The sequence below is a fragment of the Balaenoptera borealis genome (genome assembly GCF_965194805.1).
Source record: "Balaenoptera borealis genome assembly, chromosome: 11".
NCBI classification, from domain to species: domain Eukaryota; kingdom Metazoa; phylum Chordata; class Mammalia; order Artiodactyla; family Balaenopteridae; genus Balaenoptera; species Balaenoptera borealis.
The window spans coordinates 67,343,322-67,367,141 of NC_138868.1; the positions used below are offsets into that span (position 1 = coordinate 67,343,322).

Below are 23,820 nucleotides of genomic sequence, written 5' to 3' on the forward strand. Positions count from 1 at the left end.
TCAGCCCGAGCAACATGGACAATTGAGTTGGCATTAACTGAAGTGGGAGAAGATGGTGGGTGGGATAGGTTGGAAGGCCAAAGGTTAGTTCAATTTTAGACATGTTAATTTAAGATGTCTATTAGACATCCAAGTGGAAGTTCCTGGTAGACGATTGGATACAGGATCCTGAATTTCAGAGATGGGGCCTGGGCTGGAAATAGAAATTTGGGAGATGATAGCATACAGATACATCAAAAGGAAAGATCACCAGAGAAATGAATTTAGCTGGAGAGGAAAAGTAGTTCAAGGAATGGATGCTGGAGTGTTGATATTTAGAGGTCATGGGATGACAAGGAATAGCAAAAAAAGAAAGACCGAGTAAAAGTACCCAGAAACCTAGGAGACAAGCCAGGTGAGCGGATGTCCTGGAAGCAAAATGAAAGCAGGGTGTCGATAAAGCAAGTGATCAGCTGTGCCAAATGGAGCTGAGAGGTCAGTCCAACTGAGGACTGGGAAATGACCCTCGGACCTAGCAATAACATGGTCACTGTTGACCTCAGAAATGTTTAAGTAGAGTGGTATGGACAAAGTTGGTGGATTTAACAGAGAATAAGAGGAAAGGAAGAACTGAGAAATGGGGCAGTAGCAGAAAGGAGATGTTAAGTCAAGAAAGGAGCTTTTATTGATCATCTTCTCTTTGGTATCTAGGTAAAAGGAGGCATCCAAAAATACCAATTGAATAAACCAAGTTTAATATTAAACAACAGGTTTGCTCTGAATACATTGACCTATTTAAGTTCAGATTTATCATGCAGGATCACATTAGGCACTGAAGGAATATTTTCTTTTCCCCTGGAAAAAAGTCAAACTAGAGCAGTTAGATAATGTCTAATTTTCAGAGAATTCAGATGCCCTGTTAAGTTTCCTGAACATTAGTGACCTTCTGGAGCAATTTCCACCACTGTGTCTGCTCTGTGGTTAAGACACATTGTTGCCTTGCCTATAGGTATAGGTCCTTTGCCTATAGGTATAGGTCCTTTGCCTGTAGGTATAGGTCCTGTTTTATAGGTCCTTGCCTATCATCCATCCCAGTTGAGTTTCTAAATTGTGCAAGCAAAAGATTTGTGAAACCCTAGAGAAAAGTAATTTTTAAGAGTTAAATAGATGAGATCAAGACCCAAGATCAAAACAACTGATGCAGACTTCCTGGTTATATTTAAACCCATGGAATTAAACAAATAATAACAAAAATAGTTTGCCAGTCTTGAGAAATCCATGGCCATTCTTGTCTGGTTTTCATTGAAAACTGGAAGGACTATTCCCAAAGTGACTGGTTGAGAGATGAAAAACAAAAATCAGAAAAATAATGGCAAGTGCAGGCATGCTATGTAAAAGTACAGACAATAACAAACTAACAACTAGACTTTCCTGTGACTCATGGAAAAATATGTGAAATCAGGTTATCCAAGTTTAAAAATAATGAATCATACAATTTAAAATACAGATGTCAGGAAAGCACATGTGTGTTTCTGAATAAAAATAATAATGAAAGGATACAGAGATACTTATGCAAACTTCAATCAACTACTGATATACAAAAGCAGATTCTGCATTCTTTATTTGAGAATCCATGAAAAATCTTAATAAACATAATTAATATCTACCTCAGTTAAATACTAAGAGATGTTACATTCTGTAGTAAGCAATAGGTTTCATGCTTTCTTAAGTTTGGCTTTTTAAAATCATCTCTGATTTACATATCAAATTAGATGAGAGCATACCTTAATATATTTGTTTTGGCAGAAAATCCAAAGTTTGATAATTACAGAGCACAGCTAGAAAACACTTAAAGAGATCAACTACATAGTCAAAAAAAAAAAGAAAAGAAAAATCTACCCAGGTTTTAAGTCAATAAAGGTTTAAAGACGGAAAAGAATCAGAAAACTTGAATTTTGATTCCAACTTTGTCATCAATTGTGTTACTTTGGTTTTTTTGATCCTTTAAACAATTTATGCTTTAGATACCTCCTTCCCTCACAGCAAAGAAACAAGTAAATCTGCTGTTTGGACTACAAATTTGTAAAGTTCAATAACGTTAGATAAACTATTAGAATTTATATGTGTTTCAAGTTTAAGTTTTAAAAATAGAATTATCTCACAAAAGCTATATTTTAATACACCTTTTATATATTTATAGGTATATAAATGTATATAAATATATAAATTTAAATACATCTATCTAAGTGTTGTGTGTAGTGGAAACTGTGGTGCACTGTTCAGATCTTCTTCCCTTCTCCCTTTTCCCAATTTTCAGTATTAAAACACTCATTTCCTCAATCTCCCAGCTGCTCAAAGTGCTGCCTGCTGAGAGCTACTTCTGAGACCCTTCCCAGGAATTGCCATCCACAGACAAACGCTTCCCCACCCATGTCTAAGCGTCAAATCCAATGACTGTAATTTGGGAGTACAAAGATTTGTCCTCCTGACTTCAAGACAGGACAACTCTGAACTATCATTTTACCTGCAGATCTCCTGTGTGAGCTACTGAGGCCTCTGTGGAGACATATCACAGTTCAACTTCTGCCCTGCCTCCTTAGTCCCTCACTCCTTACCAGGTGTTGATCTGAGCACACTAACCAACAAACCTGTGGCACGCAAATCTCTACTCCCAGTCTGTTTCCCTGGAAACCCAACCTGAAACATCCTTCATCCCACGGGCTAGGAAACCACAAGAGGCAAATCATCAGTCCCCCAAATGACTGTTTCTAAACCAGTCTATGGCCAGAGCTTAGTCAGTTATTGCATGCTGGAGAAGGAAAAAAAAAAAAAAAAGTCAGTTTAATCCTGTTTTGACTGTCCACTCATTATTGGAAATAAAAATATCATATGACAATGCTTATATGTGGAATCTAAAAAAAAGGTACAAATGAACTTAGTTACAAAATAGAAATAGAGTCACAGATGTAGAAAACAAACTTGTGGTTACCAGGGGATAAGCGGGGGGGAGGGATAAATTGGGAGATTGGGATTGACATATACACACTACTATATATAAAATAGATAACTAATAGAGACCTACTGTATAGCACAGGGAACTCTACTCAGTACTCTGTAATGGCCTATATGGGAAAAGAATCTTAAAAAAAAGTAGATATATGTATATGTATAACTGATTCACTTTGCTGTACACCTGAGACTAATACAACATTGTAAATCAACTATACTCCAATAAAAAAATTTTTTTTTTAAATTGTGGGATTGGAGTGAGAAAAACAACAACAACAACAAAAACAACTTCTAACTGACTGAGAACCTACTGTGTGCCAAGCACCATGCTTAGCACTTGATTATATCTTTTTAATTCATATTCAAAGCTTCATAGAGAAGTTACTATTATTACCCATGTTTTATAAAGAAGTAAACCAAAGGTAAGTGTGTTAATTATCTTGTCCAAGGTCACAGTACTAATAAGTGGGGTATTCAGGTCTCCAATCCCAGCTGTCCAGGATTCCAAAATCTATGGTCTAATACTGTACAGTGCCCTCTGATCTCCAACAACCTTTGTCAGCAAATGTTCCTGCTGGTTACACCCTGAGAGAATGCAAGTGTTATCGCAGAAAACAATCACAACTTTCTGGGAACACCCACCAAATTAGCATGGCTTCCATGTGTAGCAAAGTCAATGTCAAGTATAAGAAATGCTGAAGCACTTTAAGTAATGAAAAGTCCAACCTTTGAGTTCCTAATTAAATCAGTAGTCAAAACTTAGCCTTACTTTGACTGAAATTATGAAAAATATTATAGTGCTTCTGTACCTTATCTTTGCACCAACTTTTTTTTGTTATTTTCAGTTGTAAAAGCTTCATCTCTGTTTAAAAAATGAGTTGAAATTCAAGCTACTGAATTTGGGATCAATGTATATTTTATAGATTTGATTTTTCCTTATACTGACACAATATATTAAAGTAAATATTAGACTTTTCTAGCAGGGGAATTTGACTTTCAACTCTACACAGTATTTGAAGAGCTTAGTAGTGTGGGCAATATAAAACTTTCAACTTCATATTTCTCTTGAAAATACATTTTTATAGTTTCAGTAAATTTCTCTTTTAAATGGTAATTCTTTTTTGTTGACTCCAACAAGTATGTCTAAGAGCAATAGGAGTTTTAGAAATATGAATACCCTGAACATGGCTAGGTGGTGAGGCATGAGAGAGACAGGGCAGAATAGCTGACAATACACCTTTCAGCCAGGCAGTCTGTGTTTCTATCTCACCTGTGCCACTAATTAGTTGTGTGTTATCTAATATTTCTGAGTCACATTATTTTCTGCATCATAGAGAGCTAACAATACACATCTCATAGGAATATAGTAGAACTAAATAATATAATATTTTCAAAGTTTGTTTAGGCATTTAATTAGTAGGTACTATTATCCTTGACAAAGATGGGGTGTGTATACAATTTTAGTGGGAATTGGCATATGGGAAGTCACTTTGTTTTGCTTTGTTTTATTTCAAAGGAACCCTTAAAACTATCCAGTGAAAATGCTTGAAAAGCATGTATTTTACATGTAAGTGCCAAACAGAAGTAATTGGACAAAAAGAAGGAAATGGCAGGAAAAGACAGTAAATTAACATAATAGCATAATGTAAAATTTAGCTTAGAAATGTTTTTGCTTTACTCAAATTCATTTCCAGGCAGCAGTACCATTCACCTCTTTTCCCTCTTACAAAAACAGAGACTCCCTTGGGGCATGGTATGAGTGAGACAGCTAGCAATTCCCCCAAATGTGGGAGGGCTATAAACCATTTCCTAAGCCTACACAAAGTACAAGGTACTTGTACTTTAAAATTTCTTTTGGAAGCCAACTATTGTTGCAATTTAAAATATCTATGAGATATAATTCTTTTTAAAACAATTAAACCTTTATTTGAGGTTTAATAGGGCATAATCAAAACATTAAAAAAATGATGTTTAAAATAAGGATAAATGTGAATACAAAACCTAAACTTGCAAAGTCAAGATCCATTTTGACCTGCAGGTTGCTAGGCAAACCTAAGATATATTGATAACATTTGTCAAATAAGCAACAGAAATTAGGAGCAAGTAATTTTCCATTGTTAGCCCTGAGAATGGGGCAGTGGAGGTGAAAAACTGACCTGCTGTCTCTAACCAGATGTTCTCAGTAAATTGTTTCCCTTTGTCTTTGGTGGTTCTTCCCAAACTACCTCCCCACTAAGTACATTTCCCATTCCTCTTATCAGCTAAAGAGAAATAGTCATCATGACCTTAAAGATTAGACTCAGAACCTGACTGGAAACCTGCTCTTTGACTGAGAGCCACATCAGCCATAAGCATTTCCTCTTTCTCCTTAAATCCTCTAGCTTTTCCTTTTCTCTCGCTTCACCTTCCAAGTGAGAGATGGGAGGAAAAGAAAATCCATCTATGAAGTATTTCTCAAGGTTAAGTCCCAAACACGAATTATATATTAAGTGTTTTTCACTCTTTCAACAGATATATATTGGGTTACTCTGTGTACCAGATGCTGTGCTATGAACGTAACTTTGAAAGGGTTCCTGGAGGTTATGGTCTAGGAGGAAGACAGGTACTAAACAGGTAATTTAATGGCACTAATTGTTGAAGAGAATATACAGGGTCTTATAAAAGGAAAAGGTCAAGAGAATGTATGGTATTTGGAGAGTGAATAAGTGGAAGAAGCAGTGGTTGGTTTCTAGGGCAAAGAGATTAGTCTAGACAAAGATCTAAAAGTGAGAAAGTAAAAAAGGGTTAAATAAATGGGTGAATAAAATTTAATGAGATTATTTATTAAAGAACGTCTTAAAACCATTAATATGGTAAGAGAAACTATGAATTTTTAAAAGCGATATATACTAAGCACTATTTTCCAAACTATTTTAGGTCTTTTCTTTCTTGTTTTTCTTAGAGAATATTCAGAGAACCATGTTCCTTGAAGAGAACGGAAGACTGGCCTGGAAGAAGTAGAAGGAAAAAGGAAAAATCTTTTCTTAATTGAAGAAAGTAAGAAAGAAGAAAAACTATGATGGATACGGAATCCCAGGCATCCAACATCTTTGCCTCCATCCAACACACTCTGACCCTGAATCTTCTGAAACAAGCCTGTACTGGGCACAGAGCCCTTGTGCTGAGGACTTACCAGACCTCCTTTAGAGTCAGGGTGATGGTCCTTTGCTGTAGGAAGCTGCTCATAGGGTACTCAGGAGGACTGTATACCTAACAGCGCTTCACTGAGGTGAGGAGAAGCTCTTCCGTCTCCCCACCCGGCCAAGTACATCCTATTTCTCAAAGTAGTCACTAAACCAATATTCTTTCTCCAAGAATAATGTATTGTTATTCCTATTCTCACACCTTAGGATTCCACAGGGTGGGGTGGGGGGGAAATGTAAATAGTCCTTCATTCACACAACAAAATGTCAAGTACCTGAGAAAATTCTTATAACATTTTACCTTGTTTTATCTTTAGACTGCTATCCCTATCTTTTCTTTTGATTCATATCCAAACACTACTATTTGGGAGTTGATGAGAGCAGAGATCCACTCACAGACAGAACTAATAAGTGACAGAGTTGGGACTGAATTCTAAAGTTCCTGTCATTTGTGTGAATATTTACTACCTTTTACCTTACATGTAATTTGTTCTCCCTTTCTTAGCTCTCTCTCCTATTTCCAGTTGCTGCTCTTCTGTCTGTTCCCTCCGTTCCTTTCTCTTTTCTTTTCCTCCCATTCGTGCCTCAAGCCAGCTACAGGGTTATCACAGCTCTTCCCCAATCAGCTTTCAGGAAGCAGACCAGGCCACATAAAGCATTTGCTTAAAGCCCTTCAGATTCTACACAACACTTTATTTTATTTCTCCTTTGCCCTGTAAAAAAGTTCTAGGCCAGCTGAAAGAGACTAGATCTAGAAGCATCTACTCAGCATGTAACACAGGTGAAAAGTTCCTGGATTTTCTGTTTTGAGAGAACATAAAAGTTTTCAGTGACAGAATATGTACTAAAAAGTAAACAATCTTCTTTTTTTTGTTGTTGAAGCTGGGTGCTGGGAATGTGGGAGTTCATTATACTATTCTCTCTACTTTTGTGTATGTTGAAAAACATTTTTATAAAAAATCCCTCTCTTCTCTGTAGTTGACATTTAGCAACTGCCTTCTTTTCTTATTCCATATTCTCTACTTAATGCTATGATGAAGAAACGATTTTCAAAATAGAGTCTCATGTTGTACACCTTAAATATATACAATTTTCATTTTTCAATTATACCTCAATAAACCTGAAAAAAAGTTTCGAACGCAAAGAAAGGTTAATTTCTGAAGTAAATTTCATATGACCCCAAGATTGGGCCAAATTTCCTAAACTACTCTATCAAGACAAACTTTTACTTGTGTATTTCTCCCTTTTTCATTCTCCCCTTTCTTTTTATGTTACCAACTTTATGCCTACAGGATGTAGAGATGCAGGGAAATAGAAACATGTCTTACAACTATCAGAACTAAAGCACAGTGCTTCTGACTTTAGCGAATTCAATCCCATGAAAATGGCTTCATGACTGAGCTGACACATCACACCTGAATGTTTGTTGATCAGATTTACTCCCCAAGCTTCCTGCTGTCCTAATAGAATGTGGGCAATCTTATTCAGCCACCCTGTAGGGTTTGTATGCTACAGGAGTGAAGGGTGTGACATGGCTACTTGGCTCCTGATGACCTCAGGACTCCGAGGTCCCTGTTGGTTTTATATCTCATGAGGGCAACTAAGTTTCCACTATTCCTCATGGTGACACATTTCCCCTTTCACTGTCACCTGCAGCCCACACAGCACCAGATGAAAGGGTGTCTATCATCACTATTGGAGAAACTACTATAACTACTATATATATACTACTATATGTATTTTATATATATATATATATATATATATATATATATACTATAACTACTGTAAACTACTATAATGACTATAAACTACTATACTATACCTGTCTCCAAGGTAGGCCAGTGTTGCCATCTTTCTTGATAAAATGGAATGTTGTTAATTATTTCACTAGATACCAAACTACATTTCCTCAATAATTAATAATCTAGGAAATACAGTCAATAACTATGTCATATCTTAGTATGATGACAGACGGTAACTGGACTTATCATGGTGATCGTTTAGAAACATATAGAAATATCGAATCACTATGTTGGGTAACAAGAACTAACATAGTGCTGTAGGTCAATTATACTTCAAAAGTAAATAAAGACACAAACAAACTCAAAGAAAAAGAGATCAGATTTATGGTTACCAGGGGAAGGTGGGTGGGGCGTGGGGAGGGGGAACTGGATGAAGGCCGTCAAAAGGTACATACTTTCAGTTATAAGATAAATATGTACTAGGGATATAATATACAACAAACATGATAAATATAATTAACACTGTAGTGTGATACATATGAAAATTGTTAACAGAGTAAATCCTAAGAGTTCTCATCACAAGGAAAATATATTTATTTTCTACTTCTTTAATTTTGAATCTATATGAGATGAGGGATGTTCACTAAACTTATTGTGCTAATCACTTCATGAGGTATGTGAGCTAAATCATTATGCTGCATACCTTAAACTTACACAGTGGTATATGTCATTCATATCTCAATAAAACTGGAAGACAAATTAAAAATAAATAAATAGCTAAATAAATTTGCTACATACAAACGGAATGCAACATTTGGAGCAAATGAAGCAAAAAATTCTCTTTCTTTTTAAAGAATTGCTATTGGATAAATAACTTCTGTTTTTTCTCTAACCGTTTGACATTTCCTTTCTGCTTGTTTTATCCTTTAAATACAAAATTTTCTGGTCTAGCCGTCTTCACAAGTACATGTTCTCAAGGGGCAAGTTCACACTGAAAATAAAAATCATAATACTTGCTAACACGTATCAACATGTACCTGACACTTCACGTTCCAGGCTGTGTTCTACATACTTTATTTGTAGTAGTTCATTTAAACTCATAAATGTGTGAATAGCTGTTGCTTTTATCACAATATTACACTGAGAAATGAATGTACAAAAAGATGAAGTAAAAAGGTTTCCAAGTTTTCAACTTGACTAAGACATCAAATTTAACAGCGGTCCAATCCCAGCACAGCCTCATCCCGAAACCTTAGAACTTTGACACCAGTTATTTTTCTGGCCTCTCCCCCATAATTTGTTCAATTTTATTTGCATATCTTAGCATATATTTTAAACATGTGGTCCCTGTCTCAGTTACCTTTGTTAGAAACTGAATAAAATCTTAACCTCTATCATCAATGGGGAATATTAAATAAATTACTGTACATTCCTACTGTGAAATATTATACAGTGATCAAAAAGAACGAGGCATATACAAACACAGTAACATGGAAAGTTGTCCATGACATATTGTTGTGTAAAAAGAGAAAATGATAAAACAAAGGATCCAGCAAACAAATGCCAGACACCTATATATGCCAAAGTATACAGAAAAATATCTGGAAGACTACAGGTCAAACTCAAGAAAAGGACTGGGGAGTGGGGAAATGAGGAAGAGTTATAATGTGATCTTAGATGCTTGTGAATTGTTTACTTTTTTATAATGGGCTCATGCCATTTGTATAATGGAAAAAAATAACGTTAAACAATGGGCTAACAATATTTGATAATGCCGTTATTTAGCTAGATTTCCCCTCATTATTATTCCATTTTATTTTTCTGACCTTATTTTCCTTTCCTTTCTCCATACACAACCTGGGTGCCAATTATACTGGGCTTTTTCTTTTCTGAACATTTTCTTATGCTTCCACCTCAACCCAGAGTACTTTCTTTTTCTATAATTTTAATCTCTCTAAAGAAAATCATGCACATATTATATTTTGGTACATACTTCATAAAAGGAAGAGTCCAAATATTCAGGAAATTTTCTGCATTTTGAATCAACAAGGTTTAATAAATTAAATATACTATTTCCTGAAGTTTAAAGTTGTAGAAAATAATAAATCGTTTAAAAGTTTCTGAATAATTATATTTCTTTGTAAAAAGATGGCTTACTTAAACATTAAGGATATTGTGACAGTTTTGAATGATTTTTAGAATGAGGTGGAGTGTACACACACAAAAAGAAAAAGACACATTTCATTCTAAAAATTAAAAAATCAAAAAACAAGTTTCTTACCATTGTGAGAGTAAATGGATGGTTTTCCAATGCAGACACACTGGGACAATGTAGAATAATATACTAAAAAGCAACAAACAATTTTTAAATGACCAAAAAAGAAATTCAAATAGTCTAATGATGCTAATTTTCAAAAAATATGGAAAGATAAAGGGTATTTTAAAAGTTGCTGGACACTGACTTACCTGGCCAGGTCTTGCTTTAAAATTTTCTTTGACCATTCGGATTTCCATGACATCTGAGGGGTGACTTATGACTGAGATGATGGTGACTGGCTTATTGCTCCGGATACACCTGTAAAGCCTTTCAGCACAATACAGGCACAAAGGTCCAGAAATCCAAAGCCAGGTCTAACGGAGAATTTTTGAAATACACTTTAAGAAACACTTGTATTATAAGAATCTTTATATCCTGCCCAACTGCTTATTTGACACATTACAGTAATAATACAGTAATAATATATATTTTTTAGCATTCAATAATAAACATTTATTTCTTGGTAACATATCTGTAGGACAACTGGGGTGTTTGTTCCATGTGTCACATCATAGGACCAAAGCTTGAGGAGCAGTGGCGACCCCAGGTATGCTCTTGCCATGGTGCTGGTAGAAGTACAAGAGGACAAGCCCAATCAGACAAGCACACACATCATATCCTCTGCTCACATCACATCCACTAGCATCCCATTGGCCAAAGCAAGTTACGTGGCCAAAAATATGGAACACTTCATGAGTTTGCCTGTCATCCTTGTGCAGGGGCCATGTTAATCTTCTCTGTATCGTTCCAATTTTAGTATATGTGCTGCTGAAGCGAGAACCGTAATAATATTTTAATCTGTATTTTAAATAACAAAGTGTAAATAAAAATGCGTAAAAAACAACAGATGCTCACTGCAACTTAAACAAGAGTAAAGTATAAAATAAAAGGGGAAGTAATATCAAGACCCTACCCTCTAGCCATTGATAAGGGTATAACTACCATTAACAGGTAAGCATACATTGTTTCATATATCCTTCTGTGCACACCAGATATATATAATGTATATATATACAATATCTTTATCTAATGAGAGAAGAAAGGGAAGTATAAGCTCAAATAAATCTGAAGATGATTTTAACAAAAATGTACCAGTTCAATGTTTGTTAAAAAAATGAGAACCCTAGATATTGTCAATGCACACAATGTATATGCATAATGTACATATACAAAATGTATACCCAATGTAAAATATGTATATGCACATATTTTTAAATATGGGTATACCACATGTGTTGTTCACAACTTACTTTTACATAATATGAACAGCAGATAATATTTAGAATTTGGAAACCGTGACAATTTTGCATGTGTGCTGGAGGGATAGCCCTGATCCCAGGATAACTGCATAACCTGTGTAGCCAACCTTTCTCTTACAGCTGCATACTTTATCTCCCTCAACACCTGGAGGCCTCCAACCCAAACTTATTTTCATGGTCACTTTTTTAAACCTTATTTACAGAGTTATTCCAGAACTATATTCTTCCATGCAAATCATGCTTCTTCCTCACATTTGGTTAGAAACTGTGTGAAGAGTAAGCATCACAGGACAAGCTCTGCAACTTTGGGACAGTCACCATTCGGGCATCAGGTCGCACACAAGTAAAATGGGAGTCCCAATATCTGCCCTCCCTAACATATAGCATTGTGTGAAGCCCAGAAAAGCAATGAAGGTTGTAAAGTCTAATAGAAATCTAGAGGGTTATTATTAATAAACACAAGACTAACAAACACTCACTCACTCCAAAGTCATCTACAAACTTGACCTTTTGAGCCCCCTTTCTTCTTCTTAAAACAGACATTCAACATCACTATTCCCTGATTTTCACTTGCTACAGACAAAGAATACAGGGCGTAATACCCATGTGGGCAGCTCCCATGGCCACAAGGGAAGATTAGGACCTTTATCAAACTACTTGCTGGGTATTTGGGAAAGAAGTTTTCTAAGAGCAAATCAACAACCTGGTTTTACACTCTACTTCTCCCACGTGTTTGCTTGTAGAGTTTGGTCAAGGTATTTTATGTAATTAAGCCACAGTTTCCTCATCAGAAAATTGAGGATGATAGTAATTACTTCAAAGAGTTGTGAATATTGAAAAAATTATGCATATTATATATTTTAGCATAGTTCCTAGCAGATGATATTAAGCATTCAATAAATTGATTTTACAGCTTAGTATTTATAATATTATATATAATATTGTACCATAATATTATACCATAATAATTATTATTAGTAGTACTAGTTCTTTCACTATTGTTTTCCTTATTCAACTTATTTTTCTCAATGCATAAGGAAAATATCTTTGCTACCTTTCTTGTGGCAAGTACCAGCGCCACAGTATGCAAAGATCATATGATCAGTTAAGCAGGGATTTTCTATATTCTGTAATATCATAGGTCTTTCTCGTTGAGCTGTTGGCTGCCTATAATGAAACAATAGGTACTAACTTGCTATTGAAACATCCTGAAACATTCTCTTCTGCAAGAATAATTGCTTCATTACCTTCGAAAACATGTCTAAATACAATGTTGATCAACTGTTATGGAAACATGGACTTTGCAGAGACCAGTAAAGACATAGAATTAATCTGACCTGTGGAAAATTAGCTTGGAACCTGGGCTCTTCCACACAAATCTTCACAAATGTGTTCTGGGTAAGCTCATCTGGTTTTGAAAATCCTCCAGGGAAAGATTCATGAAAATGTTCTGAGACATACTCTGGTAAGTGAATATTCTGGTAGCGGGTTCCATTAAGATTGATGCAGCCAGGAGGGTGTGTATCTAAATTAGTTTGATACTTAAGCAGCCCTCTAAAGTTAAGAAAAAAATAAAAACAAGGAGATGAAAAAGAGATTGAAATCAGAGAACACAGTACAAGAAGATAACCTTATTTTCCTGTTAACTTTACATTGCATTTATCAAAAAAAAATGCTTCTCATATATCTTACTTAAGAGCAATTGAGAAATCTTAAAATTTTTAATAAATTCTTTACTATGGAACTAAATAAAAAAATTTAGACCCCCCCCCACAAATGCCACAAATACATGGTAGAGAAGACACATGCAATCTTTCCAAATATTCTTGAATTTGACAGTCTTTACTTCAAGTCTATTAGGCATTCATACAATCACATACAAGTTTTCACTTCAATAAACACCATAATGATGAGTACTTTCACTATAATTTCAAACACAAATGGAAAAGTATGGGGATCATATTTGATTTGGCTAAGACTAGATAAAACAAGCCTTGTTGATTTACAGAGAAACGTTAAACAAACATAATAACAGAAATTGGAAGCTTGCATTTCCTGTGATCTGAAAACAATACACAGCAATCAGGCCCTAAACCTGCTTACTTTTCAATTTCTCCATAAACAGGACCACATAAAAGGCTCAAAATAATGAATCAGGAAGGAGAACTTAAAACCCTAAAATACCATTCTTATTATTTCATATTTTGTGAGATTTAAGATAAGCCTTCAACTTTCTGTGCTCTTTATTTCTTACAAGGAGTTAAATAAGATCTACCCCACAGGGATAGTGCATGAAACCATAGCTTATATAAAAAAAAATTTTTTTTTGCATAAGCAAATCTTGAAGAAAAAAGTAAGATTTTGAAAAGCATTGAAAATGTTTATTTTAATTTTGAGATATTAAAATTTTGGTTTCCAAAATTATTTTTCCTCGTTGTCTGAGTGTGTTTTTAAATTACCCTTCATGCTCCCAAATAATCAATTTTAGTACATTAAAAAAGTACATCTTTAAGTTCACCACGGCTATAATTTTACAAATGATGTTACAAGGATGCTATTTTCAAACAACAAAAACTATAACAAGAAAAATGATACTAAATAGGTCAATGACTTAGCAATGACTAAGGGAGTCTTTGGTGGAATGTACCATCTACTCAACCTGATCATTCTCCCTTTTACCCCTTTTGCTTATGTTCAATTCCCTTTCTCTCTTCACTTTATTTTACTTTCTTCCCTAAAACCAGTCATTATGAAGTCACTGGAGAGCACAGAGAACACGTCAGGAGCACCTAAGTAGTGGCTGTATTACATAACATCCATGGTAGACCACACACACATTTTTTTTTCAGTAGTGCAGTAGATATGGCCTAGGTATGGAATAAATGAATGTATATTATATAAATGTGAGCCAAGTACATAATCTTTTATAGAGTTCTAGTCATATAATACAATTGTGCCATTTTAATACTTGAAAAATCCATTAATTTGATGCAGCTTTTATTACAAGTAATGAGTTACCCAAACCTGTTGCTCTTATTAACTATCCCAAGGGTAGTGGTTGACGGGTGGGCAGGCCAAAAATCTCGAGCATTTTTTTCTATTGGTTGTTAAGTTGAACAAACATTGGCATAATGCAACTGGCACTATCCTAGGTGGTGCTACAGATAGTCAGATCTGGCCTCTAACCCTCCAAAAACTTAAAATCCAGTTTAGAAGATATCTTTAGAGAAGCTGAACATAACTCAGACCACAAATAATAATTTGAGTAGAGTGATTTAGTAAGAGCTTAGTAATGTATAGAAGACATGAGGTCCAGTCCAGAGCAATATGTATACATTTCACATTACCCTCACCACAGCTACATGAAATACAAATTATTATTCCCATTTTACAAATTAAGAAACTATTTTAATAAATTAATACCCTAGGGTCACACAGCTAATAAGTGGCAGAGCCAAGATCTGAACACAGGTCTGACTCAAATTCTAAGCTCTTCACCTCTTACTATACAGCATGTTAGTTCATTGGATCATTGGATCCTCACAACATACCTTTGAAAAGGTAAGGGAGGGGAAGCTCAATATTTATTAAGAAAGTATGTCAGGAATTTTGTAAACATCTATTTCCCACTTAAACTTCAAAACAAAATAACATACCAGGTGTTTTTATTCCCATTACACAGATGAGAAACACAAGGCTATTGTTTAGGTCAGAGATTAATTGAGTAGTAGTCAAAGCATGGGATTCAGAAACCTGAGCTCCCTCACTCCAAAAACCTATATCGTGCATAGCAAATCTGTCGGTTAAAGAAGTAGACATCAAGGGAAGGGGTTCAAAACGAACAAAAGCCTGGAAATTAGGTCAGACAGAGAGAGAGAGAGAGAGAGAGAGAGAGAGAGAGAGTGTGTGTGTGTGAAGGGGTTGCTTCACATCAGGCAAAGAAATGTTATTTATTTCTTCTCCCACGTCATCACAGCATTCAGGTGGACATCACCCCATGTGCTAATGGTCCTTAGAATGACAAATGTTTTTACTATGCAGTACAAACCTTCAGGACAGCCCAATCAAATAAACAATGTTGCCGTTCTTGGTATATAAAGTAGCATATAATATTCTAAAATCCCTTTTAATTTTGAGAGTTTTATGTTATTTTAAGCTATTATCAAGCTTAATGGCATAGGTTACCTCTGTCTATGCCCATTAAAATGGTCTTTTCTTTGTCTCAGATTGTAATTGTTGCCGTTGAAGAAACATAGATAAGAGAGAAAAGATCTAAGGGCAAACAATGATAAGAAACAAAAAATATCATTCATCAGAAAAAAACCAAGCATGGAATCTCTGGGTGTTTTGGATAAATTAGGTGGTAAACATACTGACGGGTTCAAAAGGAAGGACACTGGCAGGTATTGAACTCAGTATTGGAAGGATAGGTAGCACATGCCAGACAGGTACTTGATGTTTCAATAGCTATTTCCACAAACTTCATAATACATTTATGTGGTAAAGGTCGGTAGCCCCATCTCAGAATGAGTGAAAACATTCAGAACTGTTAAGTAATCTGCCCAAGACCACACTGTCAGTCAGTAGCCAAGTCAGAGAGTACAAAGGCCATACACCTTCCCAGGTACTAGACCTGCTCTCCCTGCAGATTTCCCATTCTACTTATGAACAATATTCTGAAATTGAAGGCCAATGTGTGCAATGAATGAATAAACTTTATGGCTCTACATGGTTATATATCTGGAAAAGGAGGTAGTATATTTCTACCAAACCAATAATTTTATGTTATTTTTCAAGTTCAAATAAATGCAGTAACTTACTTTTTCATTGTACTAGTAAAAAATAAAACTTTTTTAGTACTGGGGCAGAACTTTTTAGAAGTTTTAGAAATTTCTTTGGTACTACTGAAGAAATTCTTAGAATTTGCAACCCTAGAATATAATATTTCTTTAAAAATTATATTTCAAGTCCATAAAATAATTTTACTCTGAAGAATTTTGAATAGGAATGTATATTAGATATTATAGATATTAGATTGATAGATAAAAATCAGATATCATCTTTTTAATCCAATTACTTCACTGTAACCACATTTGTTAAAACTGAGTTCTATATTACATGTGGTCTTTGTGATTTCTTTGAATCCCTAGTACTTATATTTATTTCAGCAAACATAATAGACTTGTCTTTCTTTAGACTTTAATGCAATCTTTTCAAATACAACAGAGCCCACTTTAATTAACACTTTAAATAATGCACAGCTGTATCTATCTGACAAATAATCCTGATCTTCTTCCTTGCCCCACATCACCACTGAGATATACCTATTTCACATTTATTATTATTTAAGTTTTGAAACTTATTAATTTAAACGATATGGCCTCTGTCTTTAAGAAGCTTAGAATTTAGTGCACTCCTATCCAACAGAACTTTCTGTGGTGGTGGAAATGGTCTAAATCTGTGCTGTCCAGCCATGGGCCACATGTGGCTATTGAGCAATTGAAACGTGGTAGTGCAGGCAAAAAATGGAATTTTTCATATTATTTCATTGTAATCAATCTAAATTGAATAGCACGACTTTAATGGGTATAACTAGGCATGAAAGCAAAAACAACAACTAAAAACCAAAATGAGTAATGCTATATAGATGTATAGTGACCCCTGGAGAGTACATAGAGATGATGAACTCTGATTATGACATTCTGGAAAGGGCTTCACGGGGAAGCAACTGAAGGATGTGGAGATTCTAATGTTAGAGACTAGGGAAATGGCATTCCAATATGAGGGAGTAGTATGAACAAAAGCACATTGTTTATTCCCAAATTAGTAGAAGGGATAATATCTTGTGCATTTATATATCCCCCTTATAACCACACTCACTGCCAAATCTCATCAGCCCTCCAGCAAGTTTCTTGCGTGTAGTAAGTCTTCAGTGCGTTTCTAGTGAATTGATTTTAAAAGCAAATAATAACTACATAATTTGTTTGAATACAGCAAGTGCATCTAAAAGTTAAAATAAAGGGAACATTCTTATATTGTTGTACCTTTCATAATTAAATGAAAAATCATTTGAAAGTGAAAAAAATAGAAAAAGATGTTAGTGAATGGTAAGCAGAGAATATTGCCAAGTTAAGACAGTGATGTGGCAGGGGGTTGGGGAAGGAGGCACATGGCCTATGTGGGAATAGGAACACTTATTACTAATTTATTTCAGGTATATTGCATTATGTTCTAAAAGAGAGATTTTGAAGTATCTCCGGAATGTCTAGCGTTCTTCAATCATGAGAGATCAAGGATTTTATGGTGTATCAAAACACATGGTTGTGGACACTACTGTTTTTGCACTCATAAGGATTTCAAGATGTGCTTTCAACACTCAACAGTGTTTCCACAAAATAGGTTTCTTTCTTTCTTTCCTTTTTTCCTCCCTAAGCATTATAGTTATACTACTATATTTTAATGCCTGGCTGTGACAAAGTCATAGAAAATAATATAGTACACAGAATAAATCCTACCAGGTTAAAACATAGAAATCATAAGAACTTTTTACGGCAAAAGTTAAATATTACAAAACACTATGCCTGCCAAAAAGAGAATCACAAAATCATCTCTACTTTAACTGCAAGTTACAAATTTCTAACAAATGCAGTGTCGCTTATGAGACCTTTATATTTGTGGTGATTTTAATCCTTTTTTAAAGTGGAGAAAAAAATCCTTGTCCCATGAGGAATCTATTTTTTACCTTGTATTCTATAACATACAAAATATTTCTTTTCTTTACAGAAAAAATATAACAACTTGTTTCTGACCATTCTTTTTACTTTGTTTCAAGTACAAAAAAAGAGCTTAAGAAAATACATCCAAATTCAATATTGCAAAACCCACTGGAATTCACTGGATTCTGAGGAATCCGCTAGAATATACACTACTTAAGATCAAAGATTTGTCCTGTGCCTCTATTTTTCCGGTGTCTAGAACAGCGCCTATAATCTGTAACAAGTGTTCGATAAATATTCACTGAATGGATTAATAAATGGCTAGAAGTATATAAACAATTTTTTGTTGTGGTTATTTTGGAAACACGTGATTGAGGAGTCATCCGGTTTTAACAAACACAGAAGTTAGTTTGAACTCATTCTAATTTCAATAAAGATGTCTAGACTTTAGCAAATGGCATTTAGTAAAATAAACCATGTGTGTTCATTCAACTTCGCAGGGAATAGCATTAAATAGGTCTGCAACTTACAGCATCCCTCTTCACCCTTGAGTACCGCAAAGTCCAACTTGAGATCTCAGCCCTGCCCTGAACCTGAGCCCATCCTAACCTAGGTAGACAAGTCATCGAGAGAGTCAAGGCTATCTGTTAGCAGCGTCTAGAAATAGAGTGCTTTCCTAAACTAAGGATCCAGCGTGCCTCAGGGAAACCCTAAGCATCGGATACCCATCCAACCAAAGCTTCTACTCTCACCCCCACTTTGTCGGGTCTAGCCAGATTCTTGCCAGATACTTGCCTCTGCATTCTTTGCTGGGCTCTTGCTACAGATACCTGAGTGTACTCGCAACCTGCAGTTTGACTGGAGTACGTATCGTGTCTAGCTCTTGCTGGTGGTGATGCCCAAGGTACGAGACTGGGCCACACAGACAGGGCCAGCACCATGGGTGTGTGACCTGTGTGCTCTCACGGGACCCTGATCTTAGAAAGGCACTGTAATTGGTTCAATGCTCTGTTGCCATCATCTTGAAATGCTTAATAATTTTCTATCAAAGGGCCGCGCGTTTTCATTTTGCAGTGAGCCCTGCAATTAAGCACCCTGCCACAGACACTATGCAGCTGGCAAAACAAAGCCTTGGAGTCTAAGGACATAGGATCAAGATCCCAACCTTCCCTAAGTGTGTGAAGTAAAATAGGTCATTTTAATATGTTTTCTCAGCTGAAAGAGAGAGACAGTGCCTGTTACCCTCTACTTCACAGGTATATAAAGGAAAGGACTTTGATCTCTTGGGAAGGAAAAAATATGTAAGCATCTAATATTTGTTACTATTTCCTCTGCTTTCAGGCTTTACTAAAAGGGCAGTGGGAGAGAAAATGATTGCTCCACATTTCAGAAAAAACACTAATGTACTGAAAATATTTCTTACAATAAATTTAGCTCTAGTTCTTTCTCCTTCCTCCCCAACTTTCTCACCCTGTACCTCTAGCCAGAACCACTTGTTATTATAAATAAGGTCCCAGGAGAAAAACTGAGGTTAAAATTATCTGAGAAAGTATTTGGGCTGAAGCTCACTACCTCTATCCTCAAAGTGGGGAGAAAATTAACTCACAGTTTAGAAGATTAAAAATTCATTAATAAGTATAGCTTATAGCATAAATTAATTCATTTACATGAAAATGCTTCAAATATACTACACATCTCTATCTGTACAAATGGCATCCTTATGGGAGAAAATATCCCACGATCTCAATTCCCACCCCTACCTGGCTTTCAGGATAAAATATCACCAAAAATAAATAAATCATAAGACTCCAGTCAGGAATTATTACATAGAAAAATCATTTTTTACACAAGAAGGAAAATTAATCCTATGAATGGGAAATTAGAAATGGGAAAAAACACATACATGTCTAAAGATAATAGTTGTATAGAACACTATATTTATTAACATATGGAGGATATGTAAATATTATGGGAGGGGGATTTGAATTCCACATAACAAAGACTTAATTCCTCAGGAATTTTATTCACCCTATATATTTTAAGTAAAAAATTAAAAAACCAAAAAAGTGAAAGAAGACAAATAAAAAGAGATGAAAAATTTTCCTCCATGATCCAAAGAATTTTTAGCCACAGAAGCACACAAAAATCTCCAGCAAAAATGTGCCAGTCTACAATACAACGAAAATAGTTAAGACTTAAAAGTTAATTCTTCAGGCACAGGAATTGATATTCCAGTTGCCAAAATAACTTATTACCTAGATAACACTAAATGTAAGTGACAGGCCCAAAATGGTAATCCAAGTTACATTTAAATAAATACACAGATTATTTTTATTGCTATCTGCAATACTTTAATATTTGAGGAAAATTGGAAGGGCCTAGAAGAATAACACATTCCTAATTAAAAGCCAATTAATACAGTTCCACGTAATCCAGCAAACACTGAGTGAATGATGACTTAGGATCGATGATGAAAGGAATTCCACTGATGAAGATAAGTAAGAAACAGTCCTAGCTTCTGGGCCTTCCTTTCCCTTGGCTTCACCAAGTTTCCATTTGACATTCTAAGAAGAGCTGGTGCCTCTCCCCAGTAGGAAAATCCCACAAGCCCCTCCTCCTTCCACATCAGTGTGGGTAAAAGGAGCCCTCAGTACAAGTGCTTCTAAAAGAGAAGATTCTTGGGAATCGGCAACTTCTAACACTTAACTATATTGCATAAATACCTCCATCCCCCAAGAGTATATTCTTAATTTTCTCCTCCTAAGGGCATAGTAGAGGGAAGATAAACCAACACAATAAGCCTAATCTCATAAGTATTTGTCTACCTCGGGTTAATTTCTTGAGTTTCAATACCTATGAAGCTGACAGCACCTCTGGTTCATTGTCATTGTTGACAAAGGAGGCTCACTGTGTTCCTCGGGTTTAAAGAACAAATGTTGTTAGAAACACGCACCTAGAAAACCATTCCTTTTAAATTCTCTGAAAAAAAATGATTCAAGCAGAATATAAATCATGCTCTACAACGAACTCTTGCCAGCAGTAGTCCCAAATGGCAGAAAGCTCTGTTTAAAAGAATAATCCAGGTCTCATTTTTGTAACAAAATATAGTCTGGGAAGTCCAGCTGGCTCAGTTATTCACTATTGTTTGGCTCTCACTGCCATCTACACATTTGAGAAGGACCTTCCCCCTTTCTTTCCCAGAATTCTCACATTATATTTCCTCTCTTATGTAAATAAAAAATAAAATACAATTACTACCCACGCAACACTTCGGAGAGCTAAAGCCAGTGGGAGTGTTGACTGTCTTAAAATTGAAAGGCTAGGGTGTCAAATCTCATTTACGATGCTTTCCCTCCACATGCCTTTCAAAGGAGTGGGCTTAGGCTCTGGGCTGAGACTCTGTGACATTCATAATTGCTTTTCCCTCCAATACCCTTTTATCAGTAAGTGAGAATGGCAGTATATCTCGCCTCCTGATGAATTTTTCAAATGAAAATGAAGAAAGAAACGGACAGTTACATTCATGTCTGGAAAGAGGAAACATTTTTGGCTTTTAAAAATTTTTTCTGAATGTCTTCTGAATTGAAATATCTTCAGTACAGTGTACAAATGGCAATCTCCTAGAAAGGTGTATTAAAAATCAGAAAAAAATTCCTCAGGGGAAGGCTTGTCTTGCAAATCCCAAAATAAACCTTTATCATTAAAATCAGTTTAACCTTTGAGACCTAACAACATTATAAAAACTGTTGCCCTTTAGGATCATTCTTTTGATCTGCTAAGCAGTTTTCATTATATGTTTATCAAATTACTTTGCTGATAGGAAAATCTGGGCTCTTCAAAAGTGCAGTGTCTTTATCAAAACAAAAACGATTCTTCAACAAATTAAATGTGGAGTTTCTTCCTTACACAGTTATTAGTATTAGTACTAGTATAATTTTTTTCCTGCTAACATTTATTGAGTATATCTATGTTCTGCCTACATTGCTGCATTCACTTAAACACGAGACAACCCTATGATATAAATATTTTATTATTAATCCCATAAAATAGATGAAAAAGAAAGGGCAAATTATCTGGCAAGGTCATACAGCTATTAAGTGATGTAGCTCTTAATTGCCATGTTATACTGACCTCCTAGGAAAAAAAAAAATTTAATTTTTTTTAAAATTAATTAATTAATTAATTAATTAATTTTATTTATGGCTGTGTTGGGTCTTTGTTTCTGTGCGAGGGCTTTCTCTAGTTGCGGCAAGCGGGGGCCACTCTTCATCGCGGTGCGCGGGCCTCTCACTATCACGGCCTCTCTTGTTGCGGAGCACAGGCTCCAGACGCGCAAGTTCAGTAGTTGTGGCTCACGGGCCCAGTTGCTCCGTGGCATAGTGGGATCTTCCCAGACCAGGGCTCGAACCCGTGTCCCCTGCATTGGCAGGCGGATTCTCAACCACTGCGCCACCAGGGAAGCCCAAAATTAATGTATTTTATTTTATTTTATTTTATTTTATTTTATTTTATTATTATTTTTTTTTTTCCAAAATTAATGTATTTTAAAGATCTATTTGAACACTGATAGAACATCTGAATTTAGCATATATGAAATGTGGGTTTTTTAGGGTGCCATGCAATACAATTGCTTATACTAATGAAAAAAACCTAAAACATAGGTAATAGGAATGAAAACTAGGTTAAGCTAAAGGCATGCATAATCGTGGAACATGATAATTGGATCCTAAATAATACTGAGTTGTAATATTTTGAGCAAAGAAGGTAAGACTTCCACTTTGCCAATATAGATTGCATACCCCAAGAACACCGTATTTAATTTTGGTTTCCAGATTTGAAAGAGATACAGGGAAGCCATGCCAAACTGTAGCCAGTTTGATTTACTGGTTAGGAATGTGGGCTCTGGAATCTGACACCTGGGTTCAAACCCAAGCTCTTCTATTTACTAGCCATGACTTTCAGCAAGTTTCTTCACCTCTCAGTGCCCCTGTTCTCTCACCTGGACAATGGGAAAGATAATAATGATAATGATAATAATAATAATAATAATAATAATAACAGCAAATTTTACCAGAGTTGTTGGGAGGACTTAATGAAATCAACCATTAGTAAGATAAGTACTCAATGAATATTAACTATTAATTTATTCAAAGGAGAAAGTAACAGAGGAACAGAATTTAAAGAAGGAGAAGAACTCAATTTCTATGGCCTCCAGAGTCACAGACTTTTAAATCATTGGGTAGAAATTAAAGTAAAATAGATTGTTTCAAAAGAGAAATGACTTTGTGAAAGTGAGAGATTTCCAAATACATAACGGGCTTTTCACAGTTATATATTTACTTAGACATATTGTAGGGAGACTCAAAGATTCTTGGTCAAAATCATCTTTTGAGCTTCCTTCAAAGTTTGAGATTCTATAAAAATAAAATTGACTTTAGAAAATCATATGAAGAAATTGTTCCTCCTTACTACAGAAGTCTGCTTATATAAGGAAACCAGTCGACAATTTCAAACTGCTTCATTGTTGAAATCAAAAATTTTCTAAAATTTCTAGCCCACGTTGATCCTTCAATTCTCTAGGCTACCAGAATTCTTGAAAATAAAATATGTTCA

At 35.2% G+C, this 23,820-nt stretch overlaps 1 protein-coding gene across 3 annotated transcripts in view; it reads right to left on the bottom strand.

Moving 5' to 3' along the window:
• NOX4 (NADPH oxidase 4) overlaps nt 1–23,820 on the bottom strand; it is a 146,364-nt gene that overhangs the window by 75,698 nt on the left and 46,846 nt on the right. For all 3 annotated transcript variants that reach the window (XM_082340468.1, XM_082340467.1, XM_082340469.1), the window contains 3 exons: nt 12,829–13,045; nt 10,382–10,546; nt 10,197–10,259 (listed from right to left, as the gene is read on the bottom strand). In XM_082340468.1, the coding sequence (XP_082196594.1) occupies nt 10,197–10,259; nt 10,382–10,546; nt 12,829–13,045 (445 nt within the window). The remainder of the gene's footprint in view (nt 1–10,196; nt 10,260–10,381; nt 10,547–12,828; nt 13,046–23,820) is intronic.